Source organism: Heteronotia binoei, chromosome 11 (assembly GCF_032191835.1).
Source record: "Heteronotia binoei isolate CCM8104 ecotype False Entrance Well chromosome 11, APGP_CSIRO_Hbin_v1, whole genome shotgun sequence".
Classification (NCBI taxonomy): domain Eukaryota; kingdom Metazoa; phylum Chordata; class Lepidosauria; order Squamata; family Gekkonidae; genus Heteronotia; species Heteronotia binoei.
This window is the reverse complement of record NC_083233.1, coordinates 66,618,983-66,637,229: the sequence shown is the minus strand read 5'-3', so window position 1 is coordinate 66,637,229 and position 18,247 is coordinate 66,618,983. Positions and strand designations below refer to the sequence as shown.

Below are 18,247 nucleotides of genomic sequence, written 5' to 3'. Positions count from 1 at the left end.
CTATTGTGGCAATACAGTGAGTAAGTGCTTCACCACCAGGCCTTCCTCCATCCCGTTGCTGAGGCGTATGATGGAAAGCCCAGCCTCTCTTTCTTCACTGTCGTTGATAAAAAAGCAGCCAGCTTTAACTGCATCACTTGTACGACTAAAGTAGGCTCTGACTTCCTTGCTTGTCACAATGCCGTCGTAATAACCGTGCGGTTTCACCTCTGTATTTTTTTTATACCCTCTATAAACTGAGCAGGCTGATCTCTAAGCCCCTTCTCGAAAAGAGCTCCATCCGAACCATCCTTTGGGGAAAAAAAATAAATACACTGTCAAATGATAGGCTGGCTTGGCCTTTTGATGCTTACTTGAAGGGAGATCCTCTTCTTTTTTCCCTCTCCCCACTCTCCCCAGCATCCCTTGTAGACTGTAAAAGCTGGGCCCAGGTTGGTCTAGCAGTACGCTTCATTTCATCTACCTGGAAACGATGCCCTGGCTTCCCTTCAATCATTTAAGCTCCCTTGCTTCCTGACACGCTTTCCGCTGACAGTAATTCCGCGAGCTCTCGCCGGGCGTTTACTGCCATCACCAGAGGAAATACTGATGGCTTAAAGCGGGATCATTTCCTTTCTGACGGACAGCGAGCACCGGTGGGAATTTTAATAGCCGTGCGGGAGCGCCTGTCAGGAAGGCAGCGCAAGAGATGTGAGCAATCACCCTGCAGTGAAGCGCTTGCAAGCAGAGAGAGCCCGGTGGGAGGCCAAGTGAGTAGGGAGAGGGGAGAGGAAAAGGGGCTAGCAGCAGCTGACTTACAAGAAATTCCTCCCAGGAGGAAGCTGGGGAAATGTAGTGCTACCCCCCCCCCCTTCCTTCTTCTCAAGTTTCCCTTAGAATGTGGCTTTTAAAATTATTCTTCACACTCTTTACTCTCTCTACCTCTCTTGGAATGAAGCCATCGCAGGGCTTCTTTTGTAGCAGCAACTCCTTTGCATATTGGGTCACACAATATGTAGCCAATCCTCCAAGAGCTTACAGGGCTCTTAGAACAGGGCCTACTGTAAGCTCTTGAAGGATTGGCTACCTCAGGGGTGTGTCGGAGCGGGAGTAGCAGAGTGAGGGAGATGACTTGCCCGACACAGGGCTCCAGGAAAGAAAATCAGGCAGACACGTGCAACTAGTGCCAAAAGGTGTATTAACATATATACACAACAAGTGCTCTCTTGTGCAGTCTATACAATATCACCTCCACGGACAAAGTGCTTCGCCTAACCACCATCTCACAGGGAGAGACCTGTGTGATGCACACACAGATCATATATAGTCCAAGCAGCCAATCCTGGCCGTGCTGACTCAGCAGATTGCATCACTTGGCTTCTGCCGGCTCAAGCCGGTCTGCTGATCAGGTCACTGTGACCTAGCCTGGCAGCTAGATCACCAGCTGTCATACTGTAGCTGTCAGACTGGGTTTATGTAGATTCTTGCTCCAACACACCTCCTAATCTATTTAAACCCAGTGCACCAAAACACTTCACACAGTTTACATACATGTCCACCAGCAACATTACAGTTCATATTTACGTAGCTCGGAACCCTTTCCGGAATTCGTTCAGGAACTCATCATGATTGTAAAACACATCATCGTGTTCCTGTTCAGCCAGCTCTTTCAGACGCTTGGCTTCAGCCTCCTTCTCCCTTGCCTCGCACTCTGCCACCCAGGCTTTCCATTTCTTAGCCTTTTCTTTTAACATTTCCTCAAATCCGGGTGGGTCTGGATTGACAGTCAGAGTGACATAGGGACACTTGTACCTAGCGGGACGTTGGCCTTTGGTGGACCTGGCAGACACCCGTGGCCCTGTGCTTGGACCAGCTTTGTCTTCTTCGGGTTGCTCTGTTCCCACCTCCTGGGCTGGTTGCTCTGCCCCTGTAATTGGGTGTTGAACCTCCTGACTCTCACACTTTACCTCCAGTTCCTGCATTTGAGGCTCTGCCTCCTGACTCTGCTCGTCAGGCTCTGTGCCAGCATTCGGCTCACCTTCTCCAGCCCCACTGGGTGCCACCTCCTGGGCTGGAGTTCTGGGCTGCGCTCCAACATCGTTATCGCTACTTGGCAGCAGGACAAATTGTTTCTGCAAGGAGTGCAACCTTGGCCAGCTGCTTTCTTCATTGAACTGGGCACTCTTATTAAGTGTTATCTTGCTTTTGCTATTGCAGAAACGATAACACCTGGCCCTTGGCTTGTAGCCCAGAAAAATTAGGCTCTCTGCCCGGACATCCCCCTCCCCGCTACTCGTGGAGTGGATGCCAACCCGAGCCCGTGACCCAAAGACTTTTAAAGAACTCAAATCTGGGGTCTTGTTCAACAGTAACCTGTAAGGCACATTTTTCACAGTATTACACCAAACCCTATTTTGCAAAAAAACAGCTGCATGTATGGTTTCTGCCCAATAGGTCATTGGCAGTTGTGCATCCTCTAACATGCAATACATCACATTCTGCAATACAGCCCCATGCCCATTTTCTCGGGGCGTTGCCGGGTTCGTCAGACGGTGGGCGATGCCCTTGTTCTCCAGCCAACGTTTCATCTGGTTAGATAAGAATTCCCCCCCTCTGTCGGTTTGTACAGCCAGGAGATTAACCCCTAATTGTCTCTCCACTGCTTTGACCCACTTGGTGAATGTCTTATACACCTCAGACTTATGCACCATGGTGAAAACCCACGCGTACCTCGTGTGGTCGTCGGTGGCCACCAAGCAGTATCTCCTCCCCGACAGACTCTTTGGCAATGGGCCAATAACGTCTAAATGGACTAGTTCCAGGGCTCGTGTGCTTTCCCTTGAGCTTTCTTTAGCAACAGCACACGCCTTGCTTTTGGTCTTCTTGCAGACCTGGCAATCCAAGTAACATTTGCAAGGATTTACTTTCAAACTAGGCACAAGCTCCAGGGTTTTCTTTAACGCCCTAAATCCGCAGTGCCCAAGTCTCCTATGGAGCAAATGTATACAATTATTGTGCACAGGCTCATTCGACACCTGAGCCACCTGGGCACAATCACTCTGGACCACATACAGTTTACCTTCCCTCTTTCCTGTCACAAGCAACTTTCCCCCACCTCCCAGGATTTTGCAGCAGGTTTTCTCAAATCTCACCTGGTATCCCTGGTCAAACAGTGTGCTAACACTCAACAGGTTAGACTGCAGTGAGGGTACATACAACACATTTTGCAACATACATTTCAGGGCAGGAAATTCCACATTGCCTGAGCAAACAGAATTGGCAGTGGTCCCATCAGCCAATCTCACATACTTATGCTCAGGACTGTCAATGTTTTTCAACAACTCCTTCTCGCAGCAGAGATGGCTCGTTGCCCCGGAGTCTAAAATCCAAGCAGACCCTGTGCTCTCTACTGCAGACGTGACCAGCCGGGTTGCTTCCTCACACGGGCTGGCGGTCCTCCGCTCTCGCCGCACACGCCCCCGCCTCTTCTCCCTCTCAGGGCAAGCTCGGAGCAGGTGCTGCGACGACCCGCATCCATAGCAGCGACGGACTGCAAACGCAGTCGGCTCCACTTCCTCCACCTTCGGACGCCTGCCAGCAGCAAAAGCTGGCTCATTCTTGGCTGTCTTCCCGGACACACCGATAACAGCACGCTGCCCGGCCGACACCCCCGGACAGCTCACGGCCGCAATTCTCTCTTGGAAGTCAAGCAGGTGGGCACAGACGTATTCCATGGTCAGGGTCGCTACGTCCACCGTCTCCAGAGAAGTTATCAGGGGAGTGTACTCAGGTGGCAACGACGACAGCAAAATGTACACTCTGTCGTCTGGAGCTACAGTCTTGCCTCTTGCCTCCAGCTCAACGAAACAGTCCGTTAGCCGTTTGATGTGATCTTTCACACACCCTCCAGCCGGCATAACGGTGCGGAACATCCTCCTTGTCAAGGCCATGAGGGAACCAGCAGTGGTGCTAACATGCACCGCACTCAACGCGTCCCAGGCAGCCTTGGGAGTGTCCTTCCCTCGCACATAAACCAGCTGGTCATCTCCTATAGATAGCACTATGTTGGCCAGTGCCTTATCCGATAACACAGTCTCGGCAGGAGATAAGTCAGCAGGGGGGTTACTCACGAACAGCCATTGCCCTTCACGCTTGAGGTAGTGTTGCATTCTCAGGCTCCACACCGCGTAGTTGGCTGAGGTGAGCTTCTCAACGGCTACTCCAAGCTGTTGCTGAGCCATCGTGCCGACTCCTCCTCACAGCTGGCTGCCGACGTCCCTCTGGCTCTCAAACAGAGAACGGTGGTGCTTCTGTGTCCTTCACCGGCGTTCCTCGCCTCCGGCTCTTTCCAAACTCACAGTCAGCTCAACTCTCAACTCTCTCCTCCGCGCAGCGGAACCGCCCTGGGCCCATAACCCTGTCGGAGCGGGAGTAGCAGAGTGAGGGAGATGACTTGCCCGACACAGGGCTCCAGGAAAGAAAATCAGGCAGACACGTGCAACTAGTGCCAAAAGGTGTATTAACATATATACACAACAAGTGCTCTCTTGTGCAGTCTATACAATATCACCTCCACGGACAAAGTGCTTCGCCTAACCACCATCTCACAGGGAGAGACCTGTGTGATGCACACACAGATCATATATAGTCCAAGCAGCCAATCCTGGCCGTGCTGACTCAGCAGATTGCATCACTTGGCTTCTGCCGGCTCAAGCCGGTCTGCTGATCAGGTCACTGTGACCTAGCCTGGCAGCTAGATCACCAGCTGTCATACTGTAGCTGTCAGACTGGGTTTATGTAGATTCTTGCTCCAACAGGGTGTGTGGCCCAATATGCAAAGGAGTTCCTACTACAAAAAAAGGCCTGACTATATGAGAAAAAGGCCTGAGTCGCACAGGCAGGGAAATGAGGTGGCAAAATGGACTTCCGACTTAGGGTTGCCAACTCTGGGGTGGGAAATACCTGGTGATTTGGAGAGTAGAGCATGGGAGGGAGGGATTTGGTGGAGGGCAGTGTTCTCTCTAAGCTGAGTTAGCGTGAGCTAGCTCACAGATTGTTAGCCTCCAGCTCACAGATTTTTGCCTTAGCTCAGGAAGGATGACGCCAGAGCACAATAATTTATGCAGTAGCTCACAACTTTAATGCCGTAAAACTTGGTTGGTCTTAAAGGTGCGACTTGACTCCTGCTTTGTTCAACTACTTCAGACCAACACGGCTGCTCACTTGGATCCAACTCTAATGCCAGCAGCTCACAAAGTAGAATTTTTGCTCTCAAGACTCTGCAGCTTCGAGGGAACATTGGGGGAGGGGTGAGCCTTTAGTGGGCTATAATGCCATATAGTCCGCCCTCCAAAATGGCTGTTTTCTCCAGGGGAATTGATCTGTGTCCCCTATAGATCTGTTTTAATTCTGGGAGATCTCCAGGCCCCACCTGAAGTCCTGCAACCCTATCAGACCCCATTCCTTCTTAATGTTTTCTCGTTAGATTGTATTAAGAAGTCATCGTTCCTTGTCCTTCCATGCTTTCGAAATCTGAATGCTACAGTACATATGTTGGTGCATAACTGTCAAGTAATATGCATTCTAAGTTATTCATATTGTATTCATCTTCTAAGTGAAGATGGACACTTATTGATTTGTGCTGGCCATTAAAAATTCATGTCAAACATTCTTTCATATATGTTCATTCCCTAGAAATAGTCTGAATAAATACTGTGGGTTTTATTGAACCATATCCTGCAGTGTAAAGATAGGGTTGCCAGCTCTGTGTTTGGAAATACCTGGAGATTTTGGGGGCCAAGCCTGAAGAGGGCAGGGTTTGGAGAGGGGAGGGACTTCAACAGGGCATAATGCCCTAGAATCCACCTTCCAAAGTGGTCATTTTCTCCTGGGGATCTGATCTCTGTTGCCTGGAGAACTGTTGTAAATCCCAGGAGATCTCCAGCTATCATCTGGAAGTTGGCAACCCTATCTGAAACCTTGATACCAGTATAAGTAGATATTTTTTTTATAAATTGTTTTTATGTTTTATGTTTTTGTTGTTGTTTAATTTTATTTGGTCACACAATGTAACTGTGTGACCTCAAATTTGTGAGCTGCCCTGAGCCTGCCTCAGCGGGGAGGGCGGGATATAAATCAAATAAATAAATAAATAATAGAGAGCTTTGAAGTGAGTTCCATTCTATTCAGTGGTGCTTAACCCCAACTTTAGGATTATAACCTTAATGCCAGTTTTGAGACACCCCTATTTTTCACTACTGCTCCTTCTCTCTTTCTCTCTCTCTTTTTTTTCTCTCTCTCTTTCTTTCTCTCTCTTTCTCCTTCCTTCCTTCCTCCCCTCCCCTCCCCCTTTCTTTCTTTCTTTCTTTCTTTCTTTCTTTCTTTCTTTCTTTCTTTCTTTTTGTATTCCACCCTTTCCCATGAGTGGGCTTAGGGCGATAACAACAAAAGTTAAAACAATTTAAAACTACAAGCTAAAACCATAGGATACAATAAATTAAACAACATATATGTCACAGGCGGTGGTGGTTTCCAATTGGGCACATTATATATATTATATCAATACAACAGTAGACTCAGAGATGGAATAATAGATTAAGATAAGATTAAAATAAGCATCATGACAGGTAAGGGAGGCCAAGCAGATGGAAATAAGGACGTCCGCTGCCTCAACCAAAGGCCTAAATGAAAAATATCCTGTTCTGTGTGTTGTTTTAGTGGGGCTTTTCATCTGGGGAGGAGCAGGTTTTGCGTGGGGCCAACAACACCATGTGGCATCGCATAGCAGAAAATCTGTGACATTTTTACTCCAGCTATCTGACAGGGAGCTCAGGAAAGCATATGTGATTCTTCCTTTCTCATTTTAGCCTCATAACAACACTGTAAGGTAAATAGACCTGAATAGGACGAAGTCAGCTTTATGGCAGAATCTCTTGACCCACTGTCCCAGCCTGACACTCTCACTAAATCTGGTAAAAAGAAGTACAGTGCCATCTGAGAGGCTGTAATATTGGTGTGTAAATGTGGACAGGTTGCATTGGAAGGCTAGACGAAGAAACTGGCAATCATTGCTCCAAGCATTGGTCATTCTGGGATGAGGAACCTTAAATTTGCTTTAATGTTGCTCTGAAACATCTTTTGTGTCCTTTAGTAGAAGGAGTGGCCTTGTCAGCTTGCATAGTAGTTGCTGATGGCGATGCAGAGGCTTGATGGGTTGCAATCCTTAGTACCAGAAGGACTGTACCAGGCGTGACGTCTCTGTCCCAGCAGTATGAGAGTAGTTGCATGTGGCAGAATTCTCCTTTCTATGAAGTTCTTAAAGGAACAGGTACCTTTACATGACAGATTAAGAATCTTTTTGGAAATAAAGGTACACAACGTAAGGTAAAGGTAGTCCCCTGTGCAAGCATTGTGTCATTACCGACCCATGGGGTGACATCACATCACAATGTTTTCTTGACATACTTTTTATGGGGTGGTTGGCCATTGCCTTCCCCAGTAATCTACACTTTACCCCCAGCAAGCACATGAAAGCTTACGTTCTGAATAAAACTAAGTTGGTCTTAAAGGTGATATTGACTCCTATTTTGTTCCCCAGCAAGCTGGGTGCTCATTTTACCGACCTTGGAAGGATGAGTCAACCTTGAACCGGCTATCTGAACCCAGCTTCCGTGGGGATCGAACTCAGGTCACAAGCAGAGCTTGGACTGCAGCACTGCAGCTTACCACTCTGTGCCACAGGGCATACCAGTCACAATAGCAGTCTGGGACTCCTTGGCTTATCCTGCTCTACTCATCAGTAGCACAGCATGTCCCTTCCATGTTTGGAATTAATGCCCCCTCCAAACCCCACCCAGCACACACACACAGAAAGGTTTATTCATTATTTCACACCTGAAAGCATCCAGCAACTTCAAATATCTTAACCCTCCCAAGGCTGTTGACTTATCAAGCCGGTCATCTGATTCCAGAATCAGACATTCGACAGGGTCAGAGCAAGAGTCAGGCTGTTCTGAAAAGTGAGCTGATCTGGAATATGTCAACCACTGTGGTGGAAATGTTAAGGCCAAGGTTGTGTGCTTTTAAAAGGAGAGGGGGAACAAAAGGCAGCTGCTGGGGATGGAATTGTAAGGCCAAGGTTAAACCAAGCAAAGGTTTCTCTTGCAATTGGGCTGTAATTGATATTGATTACAGTAGCTTGAGTTTAGGGTCAAAGTTGGAGAGCTTTCTGAGTGAGGAGGCTCTCTTTTTAGAAGTTTAATTGTGCCATCTAGGAGCTGAACCAACATCAGGCTGATCCGGGATTAATTCTGAAGCCGGGCTTGATTCTGCATGGAAGAATAGCTCTTTTGCTCTAGAGATTGTCCCTCACCTCAGGACCACTGTATATATGCAGATACACAACCCCGTGGCACAGAGTGATAAGCTGCAGTACTACAGTTCAAGCCAGTTTGGTGTAGTGGTTAAGTGTGCAGACTCTTATCTGGGAGAACCGGGTTTGATTCCCCACTCCTCCACTTGCACCTGCTGGAATGGCCTTGGGTCAGCCATAGCTCTGGCAGAGGTTGTCCTTGAAACGGCAGCTGCTGTGAGAGCCCTCTCAGCCCCACCCACCTCACAGGGTGTCTGTTGTGGGGGAGGAAGGGAAAGGAGATTGTAGGCCGCTCTGAGATTCAGAATGGAGGGCAGGATATAAATCCAATATCATCATCATCTTCTTCTCATAACCTGAGTTCAATCCTGGCGGAAGCTGGGTTCAGGTAGCCGGCTCAAGATTGACTCAGCCTTCCATTCTTCCGAAGTCAGTAAAATGAGTATCCAGTTCGCTGGGGGTAAAGTGTAGATGACTGGGGAAGGCAATGGCAAACCGCTCCATAAAAAGTCTGCCAAGAAAATGTTATGATACGATGTAACCCCTTAGGTTACAGAGGGGCTTGCAGAGGGGGTATTTTTACCTTTTTATATATGCAGATAGATTGCAAACCAGATCTGTGAGTTACTCAGCCTGCTTCCCTTAAAGGCTTCCCAGATTCTGCAGGTATGTAGGTACTCCACAACATCTGTTCACCTTGCCTTAATGCACAGTAGGACCATTTTTTTTTTTTTTTGCAGAAGTTGGGTAATTTTTAAAATGCAGTTTAAAAGAATAAATACGTTCTGTTGGCTACTGTGTATATGCCAGCTCTCTGAACAAAGTGTGTATACAGGATTAAGCAATCTTGCAATGCTGAAGCAGTATATTGTATGCACAGGAGACCAGTATTTTGCCATTTGTTCCTCTTTTGTATCAGTTTACACTCTTAAACCACCAGCTATATGCATTTCAGCCAGGGGTGGAATTAAGCTTCAAAAAGTGCCTGTGTGCACTTTAAAATTGCCTGTGTACACTTTGATTTATTTTTCTGCAGACTGTTTGAATTCATTTTAGTGCAGACTGTTTGGGAAGAGATTATGTCTAAGTGCCTGCGTGCACTCTTGTATTTCATATTGCAGTCTGCTTAAAAGTAGAAGCTTTGGAATTTTAAAGTGCCTTTGCGCACATTTATATTGTTGATCTTAGATTATTTAGAAGTAGAGTCTACTCAGAGGTAGAGGCCAAAAGGTTTTTCCTATTATTTATTTATTTATTATTTATTTATTTTATTCTATTTATATCCCGCCCTCCCCACCGAGGTGGGCTCAGGGCGGCTTACAACAGAAAAAAAGCTAACAGAGATCAATTTAAATACGTTAATAATTATACAATAAAATACATAAAAACCTAAAAATACATAAAACTCACATTGATATACACTATGCTACCTTTCATTAAATCAGTCTTTCAAATTTTCCAGTATTCAATAATCTGATGTTCGAGATTTAATATTCAGGCATTCCGATCACAGTTAATTATATGCCAACCGGAAGAGGGTTGTTTTACAGGCCCAGCGGAACTGTTAAAGGTTCCGCAGGGCCCTCACCTCCTCCGGGAGCTGATTCCACCAACAGGGAGCTGCAATCGAGAAGGCCCTGTCCCTGGTTGCTTTCAGACGGGCCTCCTTTGGCCCAGGGATTGTAGGGAGGTTCTGAGACCCCGACCTCAGCACTCTCTGGGGAACATGTGGGGAGAGACGGTTCCTAAGGTAGGCAGGTCCCAGACCATAAAGGGCTTTAAAGGTCATAACCAGCACCTTGTACCGAACTCAGTATGTTATCGGCAGCCAGTGCAGTTCCCGAAGCCCCGGCTGAATGTACTCCCGTCTAGGGAGCCCTAACAACAGCCGGGCAGCGGCATTCTGCACTAGCTGCAACTTCCGGGTTCGGCACAGGGGCAGCCCCATGTAGAGGGCATTGCAGTAGTCCAGCCTCGAGGTGACCATTGTATGGATCACTGTTGCCAGGTCGCCGTCCTCCAGGAAAGGGGCCAACTGCCTTGCCCGCCTAAGATGAAAAAATGCGGACTTGACAGTGGCTGCTATCTGGGCCTCCATAGTTAGAGTAGGCTCCAGTAGCACCCCCAGGCTCCTAACCCTGTGTGCCACTGACAGAGGCACACCGTCGAGGGCCGGTAAGGGAATCTCCCTCCCCGGACCACGGCGACCCAGGCAAAGGACCTCTGTCTTCGTTGGATTTAGCTTCAGCCCGCTTAGCCTGAGCCATCTAGACACGGCCTGCAATGCCAGGTCCAGGTTTTCTGGGACACAGGCAGGCCAGCCGTCCATAAGTAGATAGAGCTGGGTGTCATCAGCGTACTGGTGGCAACCCAGCCCATATCTCCGGGCAATCTGGGTAAGAGGGCGCATATAGATGTTAAACAACATCAGGGATAGAACTGCTCCCTGAAGAACCCCGCAATCCAGCGGGTACCTCTGGGACAATTCACCCCCAATCGCCACTCTTTGTCCCCGACCCTTGAGGAAAGAGGTAAGCCATTGTAAAGCCAACCCCTGAATCCCCACGTCGGCGAGACGGCAAGTCAGCAACCAATGGTTGACCGTATCGAACGCTGCCGACAGGTCTAACAGCATCAGTACTGCCGAGCCGCCTCGATCCAGATGCTGCTGGAGATCATCCACCAGGGCAACCAGCACTGTCTCCATCCCATGACCCGGGCGGAAGCCCTGAACATATGAACATATGAAGCTGCCTTATACTGAATCAGACCCTCGGTCCATCAAAGTCAGTATTGTCTTCTCAGACTGGCAGCGGCTCTCCGGGGTCTCAAGCTGAGGTTTTTCACACCTATTTGCCTGGACCCTTTTTTGGAGATGCCAGGGATTGAACCTGGGACCTTCTGCTTCCCAAGCAGATGCTCTACCACTGAGCCACCATCCCTCCCCTGCAGCCCGACTGATGGGAGTCAAGGACGGAAGCATCCTCCAGGAAACTCTGTAATTGCAACGCCACTGCCCTCTCAATGAGTTTACCCAAAAAGGGTAAATTTGAGACCGGCCGATAGTGTGCCAATTTGGCCGGATCCAATATTGGTTTTTTTAAGAGGGGGCAGACCACTGCCTCCTTAAGAGGTGTTGGAAATTGCCCTTCCATCAGGGATCTATTTATGATATCCCGTACAGGATACCTAAGCTCCCTCTGGCAAGATTTAATAAGCCAGGAGGGGCAAGGGTCCGAATTGGAAGTTGTAGGGCGTGCAGACAAGAGGACAATATAAATATAAATGTTTTGTTAGTATAGTTTCACCCTTACGTTTCTTATATTATAGTTTTGCTCAAACTCAGGGAGCCCCTTTTTTTCTATAGGGGTGGAATTCTAGCAGGAGCTCCTTTGCATATTAGGCCACACACCCCGAATGTAGCCAATCCTCCAAGAGCTTACAAAAAAGAGCCACCCTGATTTCAGCTCACTGAACCCCAACCCCTCGTCTGAAGAAGTATGCATGCATACATATAAAAGCTTACATTCTGAAAAAAAGCTTTGTTGGTCTTAAAGGTACTACTTGACTCCTACTTTGTTCTACTGCTTCAGGCCAACCCGGCTGCCCATCTGGATCAGTCTCCTAATTGAAACTGGAAAAGGAAATAGCATAGAGTAGTCATCAGGGCAGTAGGTCCTGGTTCACAGTTTTGTTTTGCATGGCCTTTTAGGTTTCCATGGACTCAGAGGTGGATGAAATTCCCCCCCTGAACTAACAGCAGGCTCAAAACAAATGGGTTTCTGTTGCAAACTCTGGTTTGTAGAGAGACTTAATAGAGATGTCGCTGCTGTGACTGAGACAAAAAGGCTAACTGATAATTTACTGCACTAGTGTCCACAATGTCTGCATCATTTTACAATTCACATTATCTTTGCCCTCTTGATATCCCTGGAGAAGGCTGCGGCTAATACCGTTACTCCCTTTTTTATGGATAGGAACTGTAGGCTGCATCTGCACGCCTTTTTAGTTCCTGCCGCCGCCTTACATTTGAGGTGAGTGTGTATGATGCAATGTAAAGTGTGCTGTACTTGGAATAGGGGGAGGCTGTGTTCGAATCCTCCCTCTTGTTTTGATGCTCTTATTGGACGTCCCCAAAGAAATCAGAATCTTTAACCCTAATTTGCTGTGCACAAATAAATGCAGTAGACAGTCCAAGAGCAGGATATTTGGGGAACTTCCTTTCCCATATGAACCTACCTGCCCTGACTAGGGGCAGGGTCTTTCCTGTACTGACACCTTTGTTATAGATCATTCGTTTTAGAGGTGTCCATCTGCCATCCAATTTCAGGTGGTGAGTTAGAACAGTTTTATTTATTCAAGGATTTAGGGATGGAAGGAAAATAATGTTACTTTCTGTGACCAGTTTAGTTGATATTTTAATCATTTCTTTTCACCCAAAGAGTCATTAACGCATGGAATTCACTGCCACAGAAGGCGGTGGCAGCTACAAGCATAGACAGCTTCAGAAACACAAGTGCGGTGCAAGTTTGGCTTAGTGCAAGAGGCTACCACAGTCTTTTTCTTGCATTTCAGTTTGCAGAAGTGGAAGACCTCTGGCACAGGTGGAAATTTTGTGCTGAATCCCGTCCACTGATTTCAGTGGACTCGGAGCGGAGTAACTCTGCATAGGACTGAATAGCATCCACTTAGAAAGTCTAATAGCACATTTTCTCACCTTGGTTTTGCCTGCATGTTGCAGTATATACTGGCACAAATACTGTGTGTTTGTAATAAGTAGATATGAAGTAGGTAAGGCTGCATCCCAGTGGCAAAGTACACGTTTTGCATGCTGAAGACCCAGGTTTGCTCTTGGATATCTCCAGGATCTTGGATGACAGCTGTTGGAGGAAGGCCTTTTTCTTCCTGGAGGGGTGCTTCGACTCAGAATAGACTGTACTGAGCTAGACATTGCAATGGTTTGATTGAGTATAAGGCAGCTTTTGACCCTGGCCAAAGCTGGGTTCCGGTGGCCTACTCAAAGTTGACTCAGCCTTCCATTTTTCCACGGTCGGTAAAATGAGTACCCAGCTTGCTGGGGGTAAAGTGTAGATGACTGGGGAAGGCAATGGCAAACCACCCTGTAAAAAAGTCTGCCAAGAAAATACCATGATGTGATGTCACCCCATGGGTCAGTAACAGTTTGGTGCTTGCACAGGGGACTCTCTTTACCTTTTTTATTCTGATGATAATTGTGTTTTCTGCTCTGGTCTCATTTCTTTTCCAACCTCTTTGCTTGTTCTTGTTTTTCTTAAATCTGTTGTAGAAGCAATAGCGCATCGACGTGGTAATGTTGTTTCCGTTCATGCTTAAATCATATTTAAATGGCTGATGGCAAGGTGTTAATTTTCCATAGCACTTGTTATTGTGTCCTTGAAGGACTGCTTGTTATTAGAATTTATGATGGGGAATTAAGAAAGGTAATAAGGGCTCAGAGATGACCTTGAGGGGATTACCGTTCCCTGTATGAGAAGCTGGGAGTAATAACCAAAGTGGTCCGTCGTTGTCTCCCCAGTTCCCTGGGTTCTGTTCAGAGCTACCGTGGATCTTGTTAACAAAAAAGGGACTAGTGCTGAGAATAGGGTTGCCAACTTCCAGGTTGTGGCTGGAGATCAGAACCAGTTTGGTGTAGTGGTTAAGAGCAGTGGACTCTAATCTGGAGAGCCAGGTTTGATTCCCCACTCCTCCACATGCAGCCAGATGGGTGACCTTAGGTCAGTCACAACTCTCTCAGAGCTCTCTCAGCCCTACCTGCCTCATAGTGTGGCAGATAACACCCATCTGTGTTGGGGAGAGGAAGGGAAGGTGAATGTAAGCTGCTCTGAGACTCCCTCGGATAGTGAAGGGAGAAATATAAAACCAGCTCCCCTCCTCTTCTTCCTCCTCCTCCCTGCAGAAAATGGTTACTTTGGAAAGTGGACTCTATGGCACGATACTCCGCTGAAGTCTCCCCCCGCCCCAAACCCCACCCTTCCCAGGCTCCTCTCCCAGGTATTTTTCGTCCCTAACTGAGCTGCAGGAAATACAGTAAAGAAGATGGATGAAGCGATCACAAAATCTAGGCAGCAAGAGATATGTTTTTACTTCAGTTAAACCTCACCTTTCTCCCCAGTGGGGATTCACAGTAGCTTGTGTTCTCCTCTCTTCTATTTTATTCTCCCAACAACCTTGTGAGTGTGCGACTGGCAGGGTCAGTCCAGCAACCAAGGTCATCCAGCAAGCTTCCATGGCAGAGCGGGGATTCAGATTTTGATCTCCCAGATCTTAAGGCTGATATGCTAACCACTCTGCCACACTAGAAGGCAGGACTGTATATTTAAAACTGTAACCGGAAGTCACAGGGGCATGATTTAGTGCACCGTGGAAGAGCTGCGGCTGGGTCTTAATGAAGGGTTTACGGCTGCAGTTTTTGCCTCCTGCGCAGAGCCTGTGTGATTTACTTTCCTCTATAGCAAGCAAATGGCACTAATCACGTACAATGGAGATGGCAAATGGCTGGCACTTTAAGACACTGCTTGTGTGCCTGCGTGCGTGTGGAGGGGTATTCCAGTATCTGGCAGCAGAGAGAAGTTCTGCTGTTTCCAACATTTTGTGGGTTGCATCCCATTTAGTCCTCTTGTAACTTGATGTGGGAGCTTTTGCGAATGTTTGGCTCCTTCCACCACTGCCCCTTTGTATATATTGAGAGCCAGTTTGGTGTAGTGGTTAAGTGTGTGGACTTTTACCTGGGAGAACCAGGTTTGATTCCCCACTCCTCCGCTTGCAGCTGCTGGAATGGCCTTGGACCAGCTCTTGCATGAGTTGTCCTTGAAAGGGTAGCTGCTGTGAGAGCCCTCTCAGCCCCACCCACCTCACAGGTTGTCTGTTGTGGGGGAGGAAGGTAAAGGAGATTGTGAGCCACTCTGAGATTCGGAGTGGAGGGCGGAATATAAATCCAGTATCTTCTTCTTCATCTTATTGTTGCACACTCATTCTATGCTTTTTTTCAGCCCTTGTGCAAGACTGTTGGAATCAGTTTTGGAAGAATGGGTCCAATTACACTGGAAACTAGATTGTGTGTGTGTATGTTTGTGTAAGCTTACTGTTTTGATTCTTCACCTTTTTATAAGGCCTGGGTTTTTTTCATCCTCTGATTTTCACTGCCACAGGAGATGGTGGCAGCTACAAGCATAGACAGCTTCAAGAGGGGATTGGATCAACATATGGAGCAGAGGTCCATCAGTGGCTATTAGCCACAGGGTTTAGATGGGACTCTCTGTCTGGGGCAAGTGTTGCTCTAAATTCTTGGTGTTTGGGGGAGGCAACAGTGGGAGGGCTTCTAGTGTCCTGGCCCCACTGGTGGACCTTATGATGGCATCTGGATTTTTTAGCAACTGTGTGACAGAGTGCTGGACTGAATGGGCCACTGGCCTGATCCAACATGGCTTCTCTTATGTTCTTATTTTCTTTTTTTCCTCCCCACCACAGAAGGACATGTCGTTGAAGCCTCAGGAAAGAAAGGAAAAATGGGAAAGACATCCAGGGAAGAAACCTCGAGAATCCGAAAACTGCATGTCAGCTGAGCCCAGTGAAAATGGCCATAATAATGATGCTGGGAGCTCAGGGAGAGAGACGGATCTCGGCAAGGAGAGGGTGAAGAAGAAAATCCTCCTGAAAGTCCACAAGCAGGTAGGGCCGAGACTTATCTGCTGCTATCACTCTGGTCGCCAACGAGGTGTTTTTTTGCTTTCCTTTGTCTTGGATGTGGCCAAAGAATAATGACTTTGGGGATGCATCACATGTGGAGCCTACACTGTTTACTCTGAAAAATCCTTTACCGTGTGAATAATTATGGAACCGTTTTGGTACTGAACTGGTCTTCCTCTTTGTTGCTTTGATTTTGTCAGTGTTATCAAAACGTATTTGAAACTCTGTCTGTCTTAGTCATCTTCAGTGGTTGATGCTTTGTCAGTCACAAATACATATGTAACTTTCTAATTCCCAAGTTTTAAGGATTCCAAAATGCTGGATTACTTTATGTGGAAGATCAGGCTGTAGATAGTTACCAGGGCAACAAAACTGATTCAAACCCTGGGATGATTCAAACCAGAGAGATGGATAAGATCATAGAGCAAAAGGTCTAACAAAGGATGCCGTGGTGCCAGAATTACCCGGGACTACATATGCTGTATACGTGAGAAGCAGCAATGGAGGATCTGAGTAGGATGGCTTAAATCTGGCATCCAGGCTAGCATTCCTCCTGAGGAAGCCTGTTCCACTGAGGAACTGCTCTGTCAGGAAGTTCTTCCTAACATTTAGCCGGAATCTCTTTTGAAATTAAATCAGAAGATGATTTTGATGATATTTATATCCTGCCCTAAACTCTGAATCTCAGAGCAGTCACAATCTCCTTTACCTCCCCCCCGCAACAGACACCCTGTGAGGTAGGTGGGGTTAAGAGAGCTCTCACAGCAGCTGCCCTTTCAAGATTAGATAATGATTAGATAATTTTATTTATATCCCGCCCTCCCCGCCGGGGCAGGCTCAGGGCGGCTAACAGTAACAGTAACATTCCATTGTATAAAAACAAGGTTACATTCAACATTAAAATTCTAATAGATTTAAAATTAATTACAGTTATAAAAGTGCTAATGCTATTGCTATTTGTTCTTTATTATGATGGCGGTATCATTAGTACTTAATTTTCTACATCATCGAAAGCCAGTCGGAAGAGGAAAGTCTTGCAGGCCCTGCGGAATTGTTCAAGATCCCGCAGGGCCCGCATTTCCTCTGGAAGTTGGTTCCATAAGCTCGGGGCCACAGAGGAGAAGGCCCGATTGCGGGTGCATTGCAACTTCACCTCTCTTGGTCCGGGGATGGTCAGCAAGTTTTTTCCAGCTGACCTCAGTGCTCTCTGGGGTTCATATAGGGAGAGACGGTCCCTGAGGTAGACAGGTCCTCGACCATATAGGGCTTTAAAGGTAATGACCAGCACTTTGTAACGAACCCGGTATATAACTGGCAGCCAGTGCAGCTCGCGCAGCCCAGGCTGTATGTGCTCCCATTTAGGGAGCCCCAACAGTAGCCTGGCCGCTGCGTTCTGCACCAGCTGCAGCTTCCGGGTTCGGTACAGAGGCAGCCCCATGTAGAGGGCATTACAGTAATCCAGTCTCGAGGTGACCGTTGCGTGAAGTACCGTTGCCAGATCTTGGCGCTCTAGGAAGGGAGCCAACTGCCTTGCCCGCCTCAGGTGGAAGAAGGCTGACTTGGCAGTGGCTGCAATCTGGGCCTCCATTGATAATGAAGGCTCCAGTAAAACTCCCAGACTCCTAACCCGGTGCGCCGCTTTCAGCGGCGCCCCGTCGAAGACCGGAAGAGGTGTTTCCCCTTCCCGGGCGCCCCGACCCAGACAAAGGACTTCTGTCTTCGCTGGGTTCAATTTCAGCCCGCTCCTCCTCAACCACATTGCCATATCCTGCAGGGCCCGGTCTAGATTCTCAGGGACGCAGTCAGGCCGGCCGTCCATTAGCAGATAGAGTTGGGTGTCATCTGCATATTGATGGCACCCAAGTCCGTATCTCCTGGCAATCTGGGCAAGAGGGCGCATGTAGATATTGAATAATATTGGTGAGAGAACTGCCCCCTGAGGCACTCCACAGTCCAGTGTGCGCCTCCGGGACCGCTCGCCACCAATTGCCACCCTTTGTCCCCGATCCTCGAGGAAGGAGGAGAGCCATTGTAAGGCAGACCCCCTCACCCCTATATCGGCGAGGCGGCGGGTCAGTAGCCGATGGTCGACCGTGTCGAACGCGGCCGACAGGTCTAACAACATCAGCACCGCCACACCGCCCCGATCCAGATGCCGTTGGAGATCGTCTA

General features: G+C 47.8%; 1 protein-coding gene across 19 annotated transcripts in view; it reads left to right on the top strand.

Annotated features, from left to right (window-relative positions):
- FBRSL1 (fibrosin like 1) overlaps nucleotides 1-18,247 on the top strand; it is a 1,099,284-nt gene that overhangs the window by 280,897 nt on the left and 800,140 nt on the right. For all 19 annotated transcript variants that reach the window (XM_060249815.1, XM_060249816.1, XM_060249814.1 and 16 more), the window contains exon 2: nucleotides 15,857-16,057. In XM_060249815.1, the coding sequence (XP_060105798.1) occupies nucleotides 15,857-16,057 (201 nt within the window). The remainder of the gene's footprint in view (nucleotides 1-15,856; nucleotides 16,058-18,247) is intronic.